The 20,267-nt window shown below is 35.2% G+C and overlaps 1 protein-coding gene across 1 annotated transcript; it reads right to left on the reverse strand.

Annotated features, from left to right (window-relative positions):
* Positions 1-12,243: 12,243 nt before the first annotated feature.
* On the reverse strand, positions 12,244-20,067 carry LOC137616313 (probable serine/threonine-protein kinase kinX). Its single transcript, XM_068345961.1, has 3 exons — positions 20,021-20,067; positions 15,425-15,546; positions 12,244-14,971 (listed from the first exon to the last, which is right to left on the reverse strand). Exons 1-3 carry the CDS (start codon positions 20,027-20,029, stop codon positions 12,625-12,627), a joined length of 2,478 nt encoding a protein of 825 aa, XP_068202062.1. The 5' UTR covers positions 20,030-20,067; the 3' UTR covers positions 12,244-12,624.
* Between the last annotated feature and the right edge of the window lie 200 nt (positions 20,068-20,267).

Raw genomic sequence — 20,267 nt, forward strand, 5'->3', positions numbered from 1 at the left:
TAACTATACTATTAGATTCCAATCTACATAATCTTTTAAGGGAGATTATTATGATGTTTGCGTAATACATACCTAGAACTTGAACCAATTACCATTTAGACTATAAAAACATCTATAAAATTTATGTCCGGCCCACCGGCCAATACCTTAGACGAGGCGTGTGGAAATCTAACCTTGAGTTAGAGGAACTCGGATTCTTCAATGAATGGCAAGTATTTTGTAATTATTTATTGGCATAAATCTAACGAGGGCAAAAAATTTATGAACGTTAAGTAATACATTTTGAATAATATACAATATATGAGAGGTTTTGAAGGGAACTAAATCAAACGCTAAGATTAATCAATCTTTTCTAAAAGAGTTCGCACAAGTATAAATTTGTGTAAATGGCTCGGTTGCCAAAAAAAAAAAAAAAGCCCATCCTTCATCGTTTTTAATATTATTCATTCATTCATTATTGATATTAATGATATTATCATTATAATTTTTTCTAGTTGATGTTGTTGAAAAGAACAAACATCAATATAACTGCATTATGAAGACCAGTCTAATGAATATGTTCAAAAGTCTATTGTTTATGGTGACTGAACAATATATTTCTTTGATAAATAGAATAAAAGACGGGAGCATATTTTAGTGTTCTTCAACTGGAATATTATGCATCCTATAATATCTAAAATTTCATGCATGTCATGTACCAGGGATCTATTATGCATTAATGCATATCATGGACGTCAACTACAGGAACCATTTATTTTTTTCCTGAAGTTTTCCCATACCATGTAAAGTGAAGTATTTTCTGATATATTAAATATATTTTTGTCAAAAAGTTATCTTGCCTTTTACTGCTTCTTTTCTTAAGTTAAAAAAATTCCTATTGTAATAGTTTCAGTATAATAAATCCTATGGATAAATTAGTGAACTTTTCTATTTTATATATTAACAAAATGGGACTGGTACTTTTATTTAAAGTTTCCAGTTTGACCACTATAGAACAGAATATTTCTTTGCGGGGCAATTAGTGATGGGTCGAGATTAATAGGCAGCTTCTTTGATGATGTTTACAAAGAAATCATTTACTCCATACTAGTGAGGAATCAAAGGTAGGAACTTGACCAACACTGTTAAAACTTGGCATTAAAATAACGAAAAATGCCTGGCAACATTTATTCTAGAATTTTTACCGTTTTAAAACAGGATATATTGACGTCAAGGAGTGATATTATGGTCACCAACCCGTAAAAGATAATAACGAAGTTAGGTAAAACTACGGTTGCCTTTATATTACTGAAATACGGCTAAGAACAGTATATTTCTACGGGGAATTTCCGATCAAGATTACGGTTTTAAAAACGAATATATTGACGTAAAGGAGTGATATTACGGTCACCAACCCGTAAAAGATGATTACAAAGTTAGGTAAAATTACGGTCGCCTGTATTTTACTGAAATACGGTTGAAAACAGTATATTTTTACGGAGAATTTCCGATTAAGATTACGTTTTTAAAAACAAATATATTGACGTAAAGGAGTGATAATACGGTCACCAACCCGTAAAAGATGATAACAAAGTTAGGTAAAATTACGGTCGCCTGTATTTTACTGAAATACGGTTGAAAACAGTATATTTTTACGGAGAATTTCCGATTAAGATTACGTTTTTAAAAACGAATATATTGACGTAAAGGAGTGATATTACAGTCACATACCAGTCAACTATAATAACAAAGTAGGGAAAAATTAAGGTCGCCTGTATTCTACTGAAATACGGCTGAGAACTGTATATTTTTACGGAGAATTTCCGATTAAGATTACGGTTTTAAAAACGAATATCTTGACGTAAAGAAGTGATACTACAGTCACAAACCAGTCAACTATAATAACAAAGCAGGGAAAAATTGCGGTCGCCTGTATTTCACTAAAATACAGCTGAAAACTTTATATTTTTACGGAAAATCTCCGGTTTTCTTTAACTGTGCATATAAAACTTAAACGTCTCCCAAATAGCCTTTATTTGCATTGTAAAGTTGAATAAGAGCAGCTGGTATATGCCCAGGGGGGTTATTGAAACTGGGAAATGGACACTACTAAAAAGGTCGTACAAGATATTCTATTCAAACATATCATTTTTGTATACCAAATCTGAGGAATATGTACCGTTCGTGTTATAACAATATTATATGCTGGTATCATCATTATTTTGAATAAAAAAAAACTATGATAATTCTGAATTTGTTCACACTTATAAACTAGAAAAGTACTTTGCGAGTACAGGACCTTCGCCACGGCAGCTCATTTCTCGAAACCAGCTTGCCTTTCCCAGAATCAATTTAGACTGTAAGCGTATTTGAAATCTGTGCTACAACCAATGTACGAACTGGGGGTTGAGGTTAGGGTGAATTCTGTCGACCTTTTGCTCGATCTTAACCTTGAAGCAGGACATTCAAAATTGAACAACTTCAACATCTTAACTTGACAATTAATCCCTGAAAGTTTCACTACTCTAGGAGTAATAAAATTGTGGCCAGGAAGTTGTTCACAAACATACAAACAAACAGAGAAACAGGGGAGAAAACATAAACTCCTCCAAACTTCGCTGGCGGTGGTAAAAAGCAGTAAAATTATTATTTAAGAGGGGGTTGTGGCCAATGAAGTCTCCCATTAATAAGAGAACCTATTGCATATTTGGAACTTGGTTTGGTAAGTTTTGTAGATAATACCTGCCAGAAGGTCGATTGTATATATTACATACATTGAAGATATTATTGTAATTCAGATGTAATTTAACACTAAATAATTGAAATTCTCAAGTGTTAAATTTCGAAATCTTACAAGTCACATGATTATGAATATATACCACAGTTATTAGTGTACTAGCAGAAAGACCTGAATGGAATGTGAGGGTGTAATTTAATATTAAATAACAGTATCGTTAAAAGTCTATGTATTTGCCTTAGATGCAAACATGATTTAAAACCATTGTTGTCCAGTCGCACTATGAAAGCATTGAACATTAAGGTAACAGTTATATATTTACACAGGCAAGTGACATTTCAGCTTATGTTGCCCTAATTGGTTTTGTTAAAATGCTCTTTCACTGGTTTTAGGCTAAGTTTCGGTTTAAAGGCCGCTCATGAATGGCAGAGGCAAGGGACAGTGACATTGCCCTATCAAGTAGGACAATGCCCCAGAGACTGACCATAAATGCATATGATCAGCGGCCAAGGCCCCTCTCCACCCATGTTAGGACCAATGGCTGCGTTTGACTCCGCAAATAGACCTACAGGCTCCCCTAAACCCCTACCTTTAGCTCACAAGGATGGTGAGGTTGCAGCGACCAAAGGAACTTAACGAGTTAGAGCGGGACTCGATCCCCAGTCTGGCGTTCACCAGTCAGGGACATTACCGCATTGCGTTTATTTTCATTATGATTTGCTTCCTAATTCTTATTTGTTTTATGATTAGGGTTTTTCTATAAATCTTTATAGATGAAAAGTGCTTGTTGTAAGCTTCTTTATTACATAATCAACAAACATACAAACAGCTTTGTTGTGTTTCTACTTTCCCCTCCTAGTTTTAATTTTTATTCCTAACAAAGTTGTCGATAAGTTTAATCATTTTATATATATTCATGCATTTAATGTTAATAAATTCAGACATGAAGCAATATGGCAGCTGCGAGAAAATTTGAGAGTTGTCTTTTCCTCGGTTGTTGTTTTATGCGAAATCATAGATTTTGGTCAAGGCTTCCTCTGCTACCTATGCGTTATATGGATTCTCATGGATTGCATTAAAATCATAGGCCAGAGCCATGCACTGGGACCGCCAATGTCATTCACTGGCGTGTTAAATACCTAAATTGGTGAAAATCTTGAAATATTCTAAAGCCCTCGTTAACTTATAATTGCAAGCCACTCATACATCTAAAATAATCAATAGAATTTATGAAATAAATCATATTTTATTAAATAGATTGATTTTAAGTAGACACCAACACGATCATCTACGTCAACATGTTCTTATAAAATATTAATATTTACCATTGAATTGGTATTATTATTACTTGCTAAGCTACAAACCTAGTTGGAAAAGCAGTATGCTATAAGCCCAGGGGCTCCAACAGGGAAAATAGCCCAGTCAGGAAAGGAAACAAGGAAAAATAAATTTCTTAAGAAGAGTAACATTAAAATAAATATCTCCTATACAAACTATAAAAACATGAACAAAACAAGAGGAAGAGAAACAAGACAGAACAGCGTGCCCGAGTGTAACCTCAAGCAAGAGAACTCATTAAATTGGTATTTCCAATGACGATTTTCTAAATTTTGAGAGGTACACCAAAATGTACTCACACGGATGGTAAGGTTGCAGCGACCAAAGGAACTAACGAGTTTGAGCGGGACTCGAACCCCAGTCTGGCGTTCACCAGTCAGGGACGTTACCACATCGGCCAGCACAATTCAATATCACGAGTATCATATTTCAATTCTGCCTATTTCTTCGTCTCTGCGAGGCATCATATGTCTGGTTTCAGTTCCAGTTTCATCTGAATTGATGCTCACCAGAACATCAGCCTTACAGGTAAGCCCAACGTCCCAATGTGGTGCCCAACCACAGCAGTGTCCTCCCCAGTAAATAGCTTAAACTCACGGTCCGGGCTGGGATCGATATGCTGCCATGCGAATGTTAGGCAAACACGTTACCACTGTACTAGCCAGGAGGGCTAGTGAGCATACCATGGTGCCCTGGATCCGTCTATAATATATTCATATGTGAATTGAGCATAAACGATTCTTTGGTTAAAATAAATTCCACTTCTTGATTGCTAAAAAACTCTACTTCGTGCACCTGGTTGGTTTAATAATAGTGTCGGGTTTAGTTTTAGGGGTCAGGGGTCGAGGCAATGTTTTCATTCCCGCAATAACTAGATTTAGTAATTAGAAAATAGATTTCTCCTGTAGAATGACCTAAGAAGAAACCTCTTTGGGCTTATTCATACATCCAATATTTAACTTTTAATTTGGAAGGTACTCATTTTTTTTTTTTTTTGAAATTCTGATTCTTGAGAAGGAAACACCACAATCAAACCATTGTTCTCTTGTCTTGCGTAGTGCCATAGCCTCTGTACCATGACCGTCCACTGTTTTGGATTAGAGTTCTCTTACTTGGGGATATATTCTGGCACGCTGTTCTATCTAATTTCTCTTCCTCTTGTTTTTATAGTTTATATATGAAGGTTCTAATTTAATGTTGTTACTGTTCTTGAAATATTTTATTTTGATTGTTTATCTATCTCTTGTTGTTTACTTATTTCCCGGTTTCCTTTCTTCACTGGGCTATTTTTCCCTGTTGGAGTCCTTGTGCTTGTGACATCTTGCTTTTTCAACCAGGGTTATAGCCTAGCTTGTAATAATAATAATAATAATAATAATAATAATAATAATACATAGTCATCCACCTCTACCTAAGAGATATCTTCTATTTCTCTAGTTGCAGCATAGGTGGCAAGTGTGTCAGACCTGTTCTGTACAGGAATCTAGACTTCTTGTTTAGTGCGATGATTTTGGGAAATGGTGCTATTTGAATTTTCAGTTACCCTACTGAAATATGTATGTTCAGATGAAGGTTTAAAGAGGGGTTTACACAGTTGAACTGTTCGTCGAACCGGGATGTCAGACCTGCTTGTCAAACGGTTTGAAGAGGTGGAGTTAGCCACAAATGCATAAGGTTCGTGGACAAAGAAGCCCACCCACAAAAGTCAGGCTAGATCTGACTTTCTTTAAACCGTTCGATGAACGTGTTTGACAACCAAATACCCTGTTCACTCACTAGAACATTACTACAAACACTCGTGTGTCGTTCGACTGTGTAAACCCCGCTTAAGACTAATGGCAAACATACAAGAATACGGTGGATTTGAGGGACTTGACGTTCTGAAATGTAGCACCTGGGGGAGAATGCTCAGTTTTTGAACTAGGTCAAATAAGGTGGACTGGACAAACCACTAGAATAAGGCAAATCTCGTGCATATTTATTTCTCAAATTTTTTTTTCTTGTTGCATCAAATGTTATACATTCATTATTACCTATTTTCAATGATAACTTGTGCTTGTTCATATCAAAACATTGTTTTAAATATGGAGAGTGAGCTCATTTACAATGCAAACTTGATTCTATTGCTATCTAATCTGCAGAAAGGTTATAAAACCTAGAGCAGGTAAAACATCTTTTGGCATTAGTATATTTGACATAAGCCTATTGCCTACATGTATATCCAATAATATAATATATGGTCAGTTGGTCAGGGTACCAGCCACCCGTTGAGATATTACTACAATAGAGTTATTGGGTCTTTTAACTGGTCAGATAGTAATACATTGCATCCCTTTCGTTACGGCTCATATTTCCTTTTTAAACACATACACCGAATAGGCCAGAGGTCTTTACACATTATATTCTTTCGTCATACTCCTGAGAACATTAACATAACCGGAAAATTCTTCTTCATTCAATAGGATAACTACTGCTCTGTGATTAGTCAGTGGCCTCTTTCCACTTGGTAAGAGTAGAGGAAACTCTTTAGCTATGTAAGCCGTTTTTCTAAGAGAAGGACAATCCAAAATCAAACCATCGTTCTCTAGTATTTGGTAATACCATAGCCTTTATACCATCGTCGCCCACTGTCTTGGGTTTGAGTTTTATTGCTTGAGGGTATACTAAGGCACACTCCTCTATCTTCTTTTCCTTATTTCGTTTCCTCACTAAGCTATATTCCCTGTTGGAGCGCTTGCCCTTATAGCATCCTGCTTTTCCAACTATGGTTCTAGCTTAGCTAGTATTAATAATAATAATAATAATAATAATAATAATAATAATAATAATAATAATAATAATAATAATAACATTAATATCGAGCTGATTGTGCCTATGATATGGGCACTTTTTATCCTAATCATGATTTTGGGACTACTGATATTGATATGCCCACAATTATAACATTCATAACATTGGACAGGTTAAGGAAGAGATTTTTTTAACAGAAATATTCAAGTGTCGATTTTTTACATAGTCTGGTAGATAAGGTGGGGAGGAAAACACTAGAAAGATTACGTTCTTAATATCCTTTAGCTTTCGTCATTGAAAACAGTGGGAGAACACCTTTTCAGTAAGTGTTCTGGGAACTCATAGAGATTCCAACAATAAATCATTCCTCTAGCAATATTAAAAATCTGGTGTGGAGATACCTTCTCAATCAAAAAAAAAAAAAAAAAGATGCAAAATCAGTAAATAGTACTGCTTGTTTCATTGTCGCCCTTAACTAGCAAACCATTACCGTATCTTTTCAAATAAACTTAAAAATGCTCTCGACGTCCTTTTCCAGCCATTCATAGCCCTTGATCATATTGTTATGCCATTTCTTGTAAGAAAGCAATATGTAAGATTCTGTGAGCAACTTCCTTTTCACTCCCAAAGAGATGATTCGGAGTTCTTGGGCGCAAGTAGTCAAATCCTGAATTAACAACATTTTGGATAATGATTTCACAGGAAGGAGAGGCGAGGAATTTCATAATTTTTACATAAACAAAGGCAATTTTTTGCCTTGAAGGGTCAATTAAAAAATGGATACTTTAACCTTCAGCTGATTGTTTGAATTTCTCAACTTTCCTGAAAGGTATTAAGTGTATACAATGTTAAATAATTTATATTGCTTGGCATACCATTATTATATAGGACTTTCATATTCTCATTTCTAACACAAGGATCAATGGACTCTTGGTGTCCTGTGGAAGATGGAACAAAAGGCTCCAGTGTGATAATAATGGAGGTAGGAGTATTATTGGAGTGGTCCATTCTTGTGCCTAGCCCATTAATAGAGGGTCCTTAGATGATTTCTATTCATATGCATATTTACCTCCACCAACGAAATTGGGAGGAGGTAGGTTTCAGCCCCTGTTTTTCTGTTTGTTTGTTTGTTTGTGAACAACTTCCTAGCCCCAATTTTACTCATAGAGTAGTGAAACCTTCAGGGATTAATTGTTAAGTTGAGCCGTGGACATGATTCAATTTTGAAAGTCAGAGGTTAAAGGTTAAGGTCAAGGTAGAGCAAAAGGTCGACCGCATTAACCCTAGCCTTAACCCCAAAATTGCACATGGTTGTCACACAGACTTTAAATACGCCAACGGTCTAAATTGATTATGGGAAAGGCCAACTTGCTTCGAGAAATAAGTTACCGGGGCTAAGGTCTGTTTTTCTAGCTTAATTTAGTTTAATTTAGAATGGACTCCCTCCTTCCAAGTGGGCCACAGAATGGTAGAAACACTACAACTACATTTAAATAAGCAGTTGCCCTCAGAGACCAAATATACACCTCACTCATGTTGCCTTGAGGGTGGTTAGCCTCTGAGATCGCACCCAGCCGACCCAGTACTGAGAAGAAGGATTAACATAAAAGTTTTCCTTCGTTCTATCATGCCGGGTACTCTAGTTCTACGGGTGGAGAAGCATGCCTTTCAACTCCACCTTCCAACAACAAATAAAATGTGGTCAATTTACAACCAATGGACATCAAAAACAAGTCTGAGAAGCAATGTCTCTAGCTTGAGGGTGCTCTCGGGTACACCATTCTATTCTGTTTCTCTTCCTCTTTTCTTTTTAAGTTTTTATAGTTTATATCAACATCATCTCCTCCTACACCTATTGACGCAAAGGGCCTTGGTTAGATTTCGCCAGTCGTCTCCGTCTTGAGCTTTTAAATTTTTACATAAGAAATATTTATTCTAATTGTTCATTACTTCTCTTGTAATGTTTATTCCCTCATTTCCTTTCCTAACTGGGCTATTTTTTTCCTGTTAGGACTCTTGTGCTTGTAGCATCCTGCTTTTCCAACTAAGGATGTAGCTTAGCTAGTAGTAATGACAATAATGAGGCGGAAAGATTTGAAAAAGAAAGGTTCAACACAGGTCCAATTTTCGTCTGAAAAGGCCTAAGCTGCATCGATGGGGCTACCAGGATAGAAAACTAACTCACCATCATAGCCTGGCTCTTCCTTGCACCATGCCGGCCCATCGAGGGAATAGGAGGGTGGGATTTGTTGCCATACAAAAGACATTGAGATAAACTATTTTTAAACCACTTGCCTGAGAAAATATTATAGTCTTTACATGGAAGAAGCCAACTATTTCTGCAATCATCATCATCATCTCCTCCTACGCTTATTGACGCAAAGGGTCTCGGTTAGATTTCTCCAATCGTCTCTACCTTGAGCTTTCAATTCAATACTTCTCCATTCATCATCTCTTGCTTCACGCTTCATAGTCCTCAGCCCTCCTCGTAACTGATGGAGCTTAGTGAACTAATCTCTCTTGGGGAGTGCTAAGAGCATGCCCAAACCATCTCCATCTACCCCTCACCATGTTCTCATACATATATTCCTCACGGGATTATATCAAATTCATTCCTGAAACGTTTCCTATATGGGATATCGGGAGTTTCAGGTCTATTAAAATTTGCTATAATTTACATAAATACAAGAATATTTCTGTAAATTGGAGCAAATTTGAATAGACCTGAAATTCCTGATATCCCATATAGGAAACGTTTCAAGAAACAAATTTGATGCAATCCCATGAGGAACTTTGTAAGTATTACTCTACTACACAACATACACGTACAATAAACAAATGGACACAATTGCCTGTGTCCTCATAATAAAACGGGTATATAATTTCCGTCATATCTCTGCCATGCGTGTGCGTGATAGTTGATGAGAAGGTGTTATTGCAATGAGAGAGCTCTTACGTACTCAGCAGATGGAATATTCATACCAAGCTGTATATTTAATCCGTATAGCACTGTACATAAAACTAGTGTGTTTGCTATCTGATAGGCTGTGTCACTATTATACTTACGCAATATTATCTTGATTTTATGTAAGTGGAGACTATGTGCGTGTTTACGAATGAAATATTATAGGAAGCTTATATTCTTAAGTATCTAAGGTTTTATAACCATTATTCAGATATAAACGTGTTTCCGTTTCTTTTCATGAATTTACAGTGACTCATAGTAAAAATGAGATTGTAGGCTTAGCCAGAGAGAGAGAGAGAGAGAGAGAGAGAGAGAGAGAGAGAGAGAGAGAGAGAGAGAGAGAGAGAGAGAGAGAATTGTCAATAAAAATGACATTCGAATAATGGAATATAACTAAACATATTGCTTACATTTTATTCAAAGAAAGTTTAATATTTCTTTTCTAGTATTCAGTGTCTTTGAAAAGTTTTTAAAAGGATTTGGATAACAACATTGAATGAAAAATGTTTGAGCTTGAAAATGTGTTTAGGATCTCATAAAATTATTTTAGTAAATCAAAGAAAATATTTGAGTTCGATAACATTAAATGAGAAATGTTTGAACTTGAAAATATTTTCAAGACCTCACAAAATGAATTTTAGTAGATTGATCAAAGAAAATATTGAGTTATGACAGAATAAATTGATGAAGTCGGTATATAGGCTCCTTCTCTCTGGTTACGGTTCACTTTCCATTTGCCTACACGTATACCGAATAGTCTGGATATTCTTACAGATTCTCCTCTGTCCTCATATACACCTGAGATTACCAAACAATCTTTCTTTTTCACCCAAAGGGTTTACTACTGCTCTATAATTGTTCAGTGGCTACATTCCTCTTGTTAAGTGTAGTAGAGACTCTTTAGCTACGGTAAGTAGTTCTTCTAGGAGGACACTCCAAAATCAAACTATTGTTCTCTAATCTTGTGTAGTACCATAGCCTCTGTACCATGGTCTTCCCCTATCTAGGGTTAGAATTCTCTTGCTAGAGGGTACACTCGGGAACACTATTCTACCTTATTTCTCTTCCACTTGTTTTGTGAAGTTTTCATAGTTTATATAGTTAGTATTTATTTTAATGTTGTTAATGTTCTTAAAAGTTTTATTTTTCCTTGTTTCTTTTTCTCGCTGGGCTATTTTCCCTGTTGGGGCCACTGGGCTTGTAGCATCCTGCTTTTCCAACTATGGTTGTAGCTTAGCAAATAATAATAATAATAATAATAATAATAATAATAATAATAATAATAATAATAATAATAATAATAATAATAATTGGTTAGAGGATATTCATCTTTCACCCAATTCACTTTAGAATATCGAACCTATTTACAAATGAAGAAATTGTTTTCGGGATGTTATGACCTTATGGGTAAAGTCTCTGCCTGGTGATCGCCAGGTGGGGGTTCGAGCCCTTTGGTGTCTGCAACCGCACCATCTTCCTGAGCTAAGGATGGGGGTTTCTGCAAGTCTATAGGTCTATCTGCTGAGTCATCAGCAGCTATTACCTGGCCCTAGCTTGTGTAGAGAGCGGGCTTGGGCGCTGATCATATGTAAGATATATGGTCAGTCTCTAGGGCATTGCCTGCTGGCTAGGGCAATGTCACTGTCCCTTGCCTCTGCCACTCATGAGGGGCCCTTAAACCTTTAAATTTCCAGAGAAATACATTAGCCACATATTGTACCTGAAGACGTCTCCTTTCTAAGCGCCAAACAAAGCACCTCTTATTTTCTTGACAGAGCAACGAACATTATTGTTAGTGTGTAGTGGTAAAAATGATAATGACAATATCATCTAGAAGGGCAATCAGTAGAGCAGCTTTTTTCTTGACCTTGACCTTTGACCTTAACATGTATTAGGCGTGGATTTTCATACTCTCAAATATGTCAACGATGTCCATACTTATGCCTGATTACGTGAATTGGACATTTTGCTTGACGGTGATCTTAACGTTTGACCTTCCATAATTCATTAATTTCCGGTTTTTTATTACATAATAGTTAATCCCTGCAAGTTTTATTACTCTACAATCAAAATTGTGACCAGGAAGCAGGTCACAAACACACACATACACAAACACACACATACACAAACACACAAACAGGGGTGAAAACATAATCTTTTTCAAACTTCATTGACAGGGTTAATAAACCTAAGTAGTGATATATAATTCTCATAACTTAACATAACCCCACCTAGCCAAAGCATCTTTATCTTACACCTACTCTAGTGCACCGTTAAAGAATTCAATTCTAGAACGAGCCACCATAGGGCATAATCAAACACCAGGATAATGTTAAAGAAATATATATGTAATTTACTGTACCGTTGAAATATAAAAAACACTTGAGGCAACTAGAAAATTTCCATATTCTTGTGTTCCATAAGTTCATTAAAGAAAACAATTTATAAATAATACTGTTTATTTAATAAAGCTTTCTGATTAATTCTACATACATCGATTTTCATACAACGTAAATATCACATAAGGAGCATGCCGGCGCCCAACTCCGAGAAATCTGTACAGTTAAGAATCTCATCTGGGAAAATTGCAAAGCATGATAGAGCTATATATCTTCCATAAATTGTTCATAAAATAAATCTGCAGTATTTTTTCATATTTACAACTACAAATTAAATCGAATTAAAAACACCTGGGAAAAGGTGATCAAGTTGAAATGGAAATACAAAATGGTCAACTTTGCAAAACTGCCCATCAAAATCCTGTAGAATATCACTCGGAGTCTAATAAAATGCATGAACACAAAATCTTCTATATCTACATTAAGAGACGAGGAACTTTCATTAAAGGAGGAAGGAGAGGTGGCCCTTGCATGGGTTCAGCTCGTCGGGGTTCAGCAGCCCTTATTAAAAGCACACCCTCTGCATCTGTAGTTTCCACATCAACTGGAATTTCAATAATACGTACGTCAGTATTGTCAAATTGCGAGGAGACTGCTCCAGATTCTTCTGGGGAACTTAGAACTAGCCGTTCTGCTGGTTGAACTGGCGCTGGTTCTTGGGTCTGAGGTGCTGCTACTGGGGTTTCTACTGGTACTGGAAAGTTATTTGTCATTTCTGGACCTTCAACAAGCATCCCCTGTTCTGGCACAAATACATTATTGTTTTGGACTATTTGTGAATCAATATCAATGAAAGAGGGGTCCTGAAGAGGAATAAGATTCACAGAATCAAATATTTGACCACCCAGTATGGCAGCTGGTTTCTCGATTTCATTAAATGTTACTCCGACGAATTCTAAATTCAATGGTTCTTCAGGCTGGCTAGGGTTTGGGTCTGGGACCTGGAATATCTGTGGTATGGATTCATCTAAAACAGGGGTACTGTCCATGGAATGAATTGCTTTGGTTACATCAAATCGGTGTTTAGCAATATCAATTTCCAAAGCAGGTTTGTTATCATCCCGCGATAAATCTATTTCTCTAACGAATACTGTAGCCATTGGGTCTGCATTTAATTGGTTTTCAACAGATCTGACATTAGAAGTAGATAAGTCCACCGTTTCTGGTGTCTGAACTTGTTGGAAAGGGAGAGCAAGAGGAATTTCTTCCACAATGTCATCTAGCATTACCTTAGCAGGCTCTTGTGGTACTTCTAATTCAAAAACTGGTACCAACTGTGTTTCTTGAGATTGAATATCAAGATTTTTAGCAAATGAAATCTCTGGTACTTCAACTAGAAAGAGTTCTGGAGTAGAATTTTCAAGGGCAGATGGAACTGGAATTTCTGGAGAAAACTGGGAATCTAAAGCTTTGCTAACAAATAATGGCATAGGTTCATCAGCAGGTACTGGTTCTATTTCAACCAGAGGTTGCTGCACAGGCTCAGTATCTAAAGACAATTCTACATCTATTGGTGATGGTTCTACTGCATTAGGTTGTTGCAAAGGCTCAGCCACTGGAAACAGTGCTGTGTTGAAATAATCAAGCTCTACAGCAGATTGAACAGAAGGTTCAGGTATATTTTCTTGAGCTGGATCCACAATGGCTACTGTTCTTTCTTCTCTTTCAAAGTCATTTTGGTTATCAAAGTAATGGGCAGGATCCTGACTTTCATCAGAGAAAGAACCTATTACAACAAAAGCTGGTCCAGGATAGGCAGAAGGACTGTTACCGTTGTCACTTGACATTATTTGTTGGTTAGCTGAATCAGCAAATGGAATTTCAGCTACACCTGAAAAAGGTACATCACTGATGACACCTATTTCAGACATTGGTTCAGCAGCATTGAGAACGTCTTCACTTGGTCCTAGGGATTTGGAAGCAAAGGCAAACATATCTGTTGCTATGGGAGCTACAAAAGGCTCTGCCGGTAATGTCATTTCCCCTGTAGCAATAACAGGAGCTGCATCAACAAATACTGGTTCAACTACAACAGTACCTGAAGTTTCATCAACTAAAACTGGTTCAACTACAGCAGTATCTGAAGATTCCTCAACAAACACAGGTTCACGTACAAGCGTAGTTTCTTCGGGAAAGGTAGATTCAATTTTAATGGGGATTAAAGAGGGTACATCATTTGAAGGACCCTCAACTGCTCCAGTCCTTTCTTCAGCTACAGGTTTACTGTCATTAGAAGACTCTGGAAATGCTTTTTCCTTAGCAACCTTATCATCTGTAGTCACTTCTTTTGTGGTGACATCGCTTGGGTCAAGACTTTTACTAGTAGCATCATTGGTCTGAGTTTCTTTTTCTGTAGTATCAGCTTCTTTCTCATTAGCATCAGCAGTCTCAGCACCTTCAGCCTCAGCAGTCTCCGCACCTTCAGCCTCCGCTGTTTTAGCTTCTGTCTTGGTTTCTTCTCCAGTAGATTTTTCTGCCTCTTGAGCATCAGAAGTTTCTTCGCCACCCTCTTCTTCCTGTTCTTCTTCCTCTATTTCTCCTTCTTCGATTTCATTCTCCTCCCCCTCCTCCTCTTCTTCTTCTTCCTCTTCCTGGTCACTGTAAGAAGAATCTGATGAATATTTGGTGTTCATTTTTGAGGTGCTCTCTGCTTGACGGAATGGTTCTGTCGGTGGCTTAAGCTCCAGGTCATCGAGTAGGCGGAATCCCATATGGTCAGCGATGTAAGAAACTTCAGTCACTTTACCATCAGGTCCTCTCCACCTGTTAAGGTAAATTTGGTTCAGACTACGCTAAAAAGGCCTTAGCAAGTGGATCTAGATAAAAAAAATTTATGGTTTTAAAGCTTGTTAACTATATCTGAACAAGTCAATTCAGAATTATGCAGCTATTTAATAATGACCGTTTTACTTTAGACTGCATGTTGTTGTAACTATGAAATCTGTGAAATTTGTATCCCTAACATTTGTATCATCTAATTATAGCTATCAAACCAAAGAAAAAGTAGCTGAAGAGACGAATAGAAATTACATAAATATCTTTCAGCAGAAAAATTAGAAATGAATATTTGGCAGAAATCTTTGAATCCACATGTAAGGAAAATGTCACAAGCAAAAGATGCCTACTTAAAAACCACAGTTCCACTTTCCGTTTCATACTTTATGTATTAGAATAGTATAATTTAATCATAAAATACAATTAGGGAACAAGCCTCACTCATATTGTCCTGTTACAGATTTTCCAGGAAGACCTTCCTGTTTGTTATCTAAGCCATCCCGTTCGTAGTCGAAGATGGTTCGGCCATAAGCCAAACTCACCCCAAGACTCAGCAGCAACACCTGGGAAAGATAAGAAGTGACTTCTATAAAAGGAAAAGCTATAGAATTCAGATGATTTTTCCTTTCCTTGCTCAACATATGTTCAGGAATTCTACCGCAGCATTATGGCTGTATATTGACCGAAAATTAAGCGCTATAATTGTAGAATAGTATTTACTGCTGAATATCCTTCTGGAACATTGGTCCTTTCTGGTTTATCTATAAAGAAATTCCATTAAGGTAGTTTTACCATCCCCCCCCAAAAAAAATAGATAAATAATTAATTGAGTAAAGTGGTTAAACTATTCTACTATACTCAATTTTTTTAATGAGGCGCATTTGCATTATCTCGCAGCGGTGCCCTTTTAGCTCGGAAAAGTTTCCTGCTATCTGACTGGTTAGAATTAACTTATCCAGCCAATCAGCGGTCAGGAAACTTTTCCGAGTTAAAAGGGCACCGCTGCGAGTCGGTGGAAATCTGCCTCAATAAAAAGAATTGACTACAGAATGCTTTCTGTATAAGTATAAAACCATTCTGGATCTGATATATTTTATAAAAGTGGTAAGAAACAACAACTTGACTCTAGCCAAGACACAACACAGCAAACTCCTTTAAAGGGGAACATCTCTCTTCAATGAGTGACAGGTCAGAAAAAAAAAAATTGCTATTCCATGAAAGACAGTGATAGTGGAATTACGTAAAACTATAGGATTAATGTATTTTATGAGACATGTCTACACGGTCACAAAATGGAAGTACCATTCGTCGATGTTCATTATAATTTGTTTGAAAAACGTTTAGCATCCTTTTTTGTTTATATATATATATATATATATATATATATATATATATATATATATATATATATATATATATATATGTAAATATATATAATTATATATACTGTATATATGTGTGGATTTATGTATCATATTTATGCATAAAATGGAATATACATTTCGAATACACACACACACATATATATATATATACATATATATATATATATATATATATATATATATATATATATATATATATATATATATATATATACCGGTACATATACAGTATATAATATATATGAATATATACATTTACATAAAGAAATTTAATATATATATATATACATATATATATATATATATATATATATATATATATATATATATAAACCTTTTATATTTATAAACAAGATGACGTGGAAAAACAGCATAGAGCTATAAGTGATTAAATGTATTCGTACAAAGATTGACTCTGTAAAATGTCCAAAACCACAATTTGTCGTAATATTCGAATATTAATTACTACAAAAATCACAATGAACAAATTCCTCATATAGTGGAAGCACTTATAAACTTACTACAGATATAGTAATATTTATACACTGAAACCAACTTGCATATTGGAGATAGGAAGGAAATATAGATAATAATGTTTTGAAAATCCCGAATAATTCGAGGCAATTAATAAGAAAAAGAGGTAAAACAAGACCGACTACTTCAAGTCGCCTAAGAAAATATTTCTCTGGTAACCTAACAAAATAATTATTGTATTATTGGACATAGAATACAATATTTAAATATTAACGAAAACTTCACAGTTCACTGAGAAAAGTAAATAGATAATTATGCCTTAGAGGGTTAACCTGATATCTGCAGAGTGGAAGAACTGAGAGAGAGAGAGAGAGAGAGAGAGAGAGAGAGAGAGAGAGAGAGAGAGAGACAGACAGAGAGAGAGAGATACTATATATAAAGTTTTGATAGTAACTAAACCCAACTTCAGCGATATTACTTTTTTATGAAATAAGACGAGCATCGTAACACCGTATCTAAAAAAAAAAAAAAAAGTAAAAAAAAAAAAAGTTTCAATCACATATTTCTATTTCTGCATTCTTAACATTTACCGCATAGGCATCAAATTTGTAGTTCTCGCGAGAGAGAGAGAGAGAGAGAGAGAGAGAGAGAGAGAGAGAGAGAGAGAGAGAGAGAGAGAGAGATTGCCATGTCCTTGATTCTGTCTCTTGCCGTGCCCGAGTTTTTACCCAACCGACCGTGGATCAAGTCAGAGGAATTATGGAGCCTCAATTCGACCTTGCCTAACTTCTTTTTCATTCATATCTTTTTGTGCAACTTCTACTTGACCATTCACTCGAAGGCCACGAGTGGATAATAAGTTCAGGAGTTAAACAATTTATTTGGAAATAAAATGGACCAATGAGGGAGAGCCTTTTAAATACTGACATAATTTTTAAATAACAATCATTTCTTTTCATCATCTTTCATCAATAAATACGCGTGTCTGTAAGTTTAAAAATCCGCAAATCAGGAATAATAATAATAATAATAATAATAATAATAATAATAATAATAATAATAATAAAATAATAATAATAATTTCAAAAATATTAATAATAAAATTTCAAAAATACTAATAAATTCAACTTTATAAAACTATTGCATGGAAAAACTACGATTATCTCTGGCTCTATAGCTATCTATCACCGGCCAATAGACAGCCACTGTTCCTTTTGTAAAACTTTTAACTTACTTTCGGTATATTAAATTGTTGCATTGAGCCCTATTTTCAATATAGATGTATCTCTCTTTTACACACACACACACACACATATATATATATATATATATATATATATATATGTGTGTGTGTGTGTGTGTGTGTGTGTGTGTGCGTAAAAATCACAGGGTAACGTGATGCTCAGATGCAAAAGAATCACAGGGAAAATGAAAATATAATATATATGATTAAGTCCTGACTAGTTTCGTGATACTTCTTCAGAGGACTGAAAAAGTATCACGAAACTAGCCAGGACTTAATCTTTTATATTTCATATTTCCATTTTCCCTGTGATTCTTTTGCATATACATACATACATACACATACATATATGTATATATATATATTTATATATATATATATATATATACATATACATATATATATATATATATATATATATATATATATATATATATATACATCAATAACAAAGGCCTCAACCTTAGTCCTGTCTGGGTTTTGGCCATTTTCATAGTGGGAGACTTAAGTCTGCTCGCTCACAGCAAACCAATCTAGTATGGGTGGCTCTGCGTAGTAGCCTACAGCTTTGCCGAACAAGATTAAATGCGACTGAAAGGCAAATGCATTTAGAGAGGTATTTAACACAGCAACTGCTATGGTAAACAGATCTTCTAGAAGAAGGACACTCCAAAATCAAACCATTGTTCTATAGTCTTGGGTAGTGCCATAGCCTCTGTACCATGGTCTTCCATTGTCTTGGGTTAGAGTTCTCTTGTTTGAGGGTACACTCGGGCACACTATTCTATATTATTTCTCTTCCTCTTGTTTTGTGAAAGTTTTTATAGTTTATATAGGAAATATTTATTCTAATGTTGCTACTGTTCTTAAAATATTTTATTTTTCCTTGTTTCCTTTCCTCACTGGGCTATTTTCCCTGTTGGAGACCTCGAGCTTTTCTAACTAGGATTATAACTTTACTACTACTACTACTACTACTACTACTACTACTACTACTACTACTACTACTACTAATAATAATAATAATAATGATAATAATAATAATAATAATAATAATAATAATTACGAAGTTGTTAAACAGTATCTCTTTTCACTGTTGAGGATACTGAGAAATACATTTATATAGATCACGAAAAGACGTATATAATCCATATTTTGTTTTACTGTTATATGAAAAAGGTCACATTATTTTTACACTGTTGCTGATAACCAAGGTTTGGAAACATGATATCTAGTGGACTTCCTGCTTAATTATTTGTTCTAGAGTTTTGTAAGTCACGTTTATATAAAATATAAAAAATATAAAAAATCTTGATATTTCTAGTCCTTAAATTTACTTGATGACCATATCCATCAATTTTAATACAACGCAATAAAAACTAAATACATAAATTATTATCATTATTATTATTATTATTATTATTATTAGCTAATCTATAACACTAGTTGGAAAAGCAGGATGGCTCCAGCAGGGAAAAATAGCCCAGCGAGGAAAGGAAATAAGGAAATAAAATAAGCTACATGAATAGTAATAAAAAAATAAAATAAAATACTTTAAGAACAGTAATAACATTAAAACAACACGATATCTTAAGAACAGTAATAACATTCAAACAGATCTTTCCTATATAAAAAGAGACTTATGTCACCCTGTTCAACATAAAAACATTTGCTGCAAGTTTGACCTTTTGAAAATTTTATAATCTTCACAGATGAAAATTCGAAAAAAAAAAAAAAAAAAAAAAAACAATGACAATACAAAACATGGCGAAACAACCTCCTAGCCACCCATTTCCCTAAAATATATTAATCCCGAATCATTTCGCACTAAGAGACATAATATTTAGAACTGCATTATTTAAAATCTATTCTCCTTTTTCTATTCACATTTCCAAAACATTCGATGATTTAAACCAATCCTTAAGCGTCACTCACCCACTTCATTATCGTCACTTTACGCAGGACGCACGCGCACTACTGCCGCAGATAGGCTGCGCACTTCCTTAAATATGTTTCACTAGGTAGGTTGGTAATACCCACACACACACACACACACACATACAGACACACACATCCGTCCCCGAACTATTTTACCTTGGGTTGCCACTCCTAACCGTTCATGAAGAAAAAAATCGGGCGATATTTGAAATTTCTTCTTTTTGTGCAGAGAGTTTTTATCTAA

This window comes from Palaemon carinicauda, chromosome 22, assembly GCF_036898095.1.
Source record: "Palaemon carinicauda isolate YSFRI2023 chromosome 22, ASM3689809v2, whole genome shotgun sequence".
In the NCBI taxonomy this organism is placed as follows: Eukaryota; Metazoa; Arthropoda; class Malacostraca; order Decapoda; family Palaemonidae; genus Palaemon; species Palaemon carinicauda.

Coding starts and splice junctions, on each gene's coding strand:
- LOC137616313 (XM_068345961.1), bottom strand. Junction 14,972..15,424: donor TCTGTAACAGGACAATATGA/GTGAGGCTTGTT, acceptor TTACCTTAACAG/GTGGAGAGGACCTGATGGTA.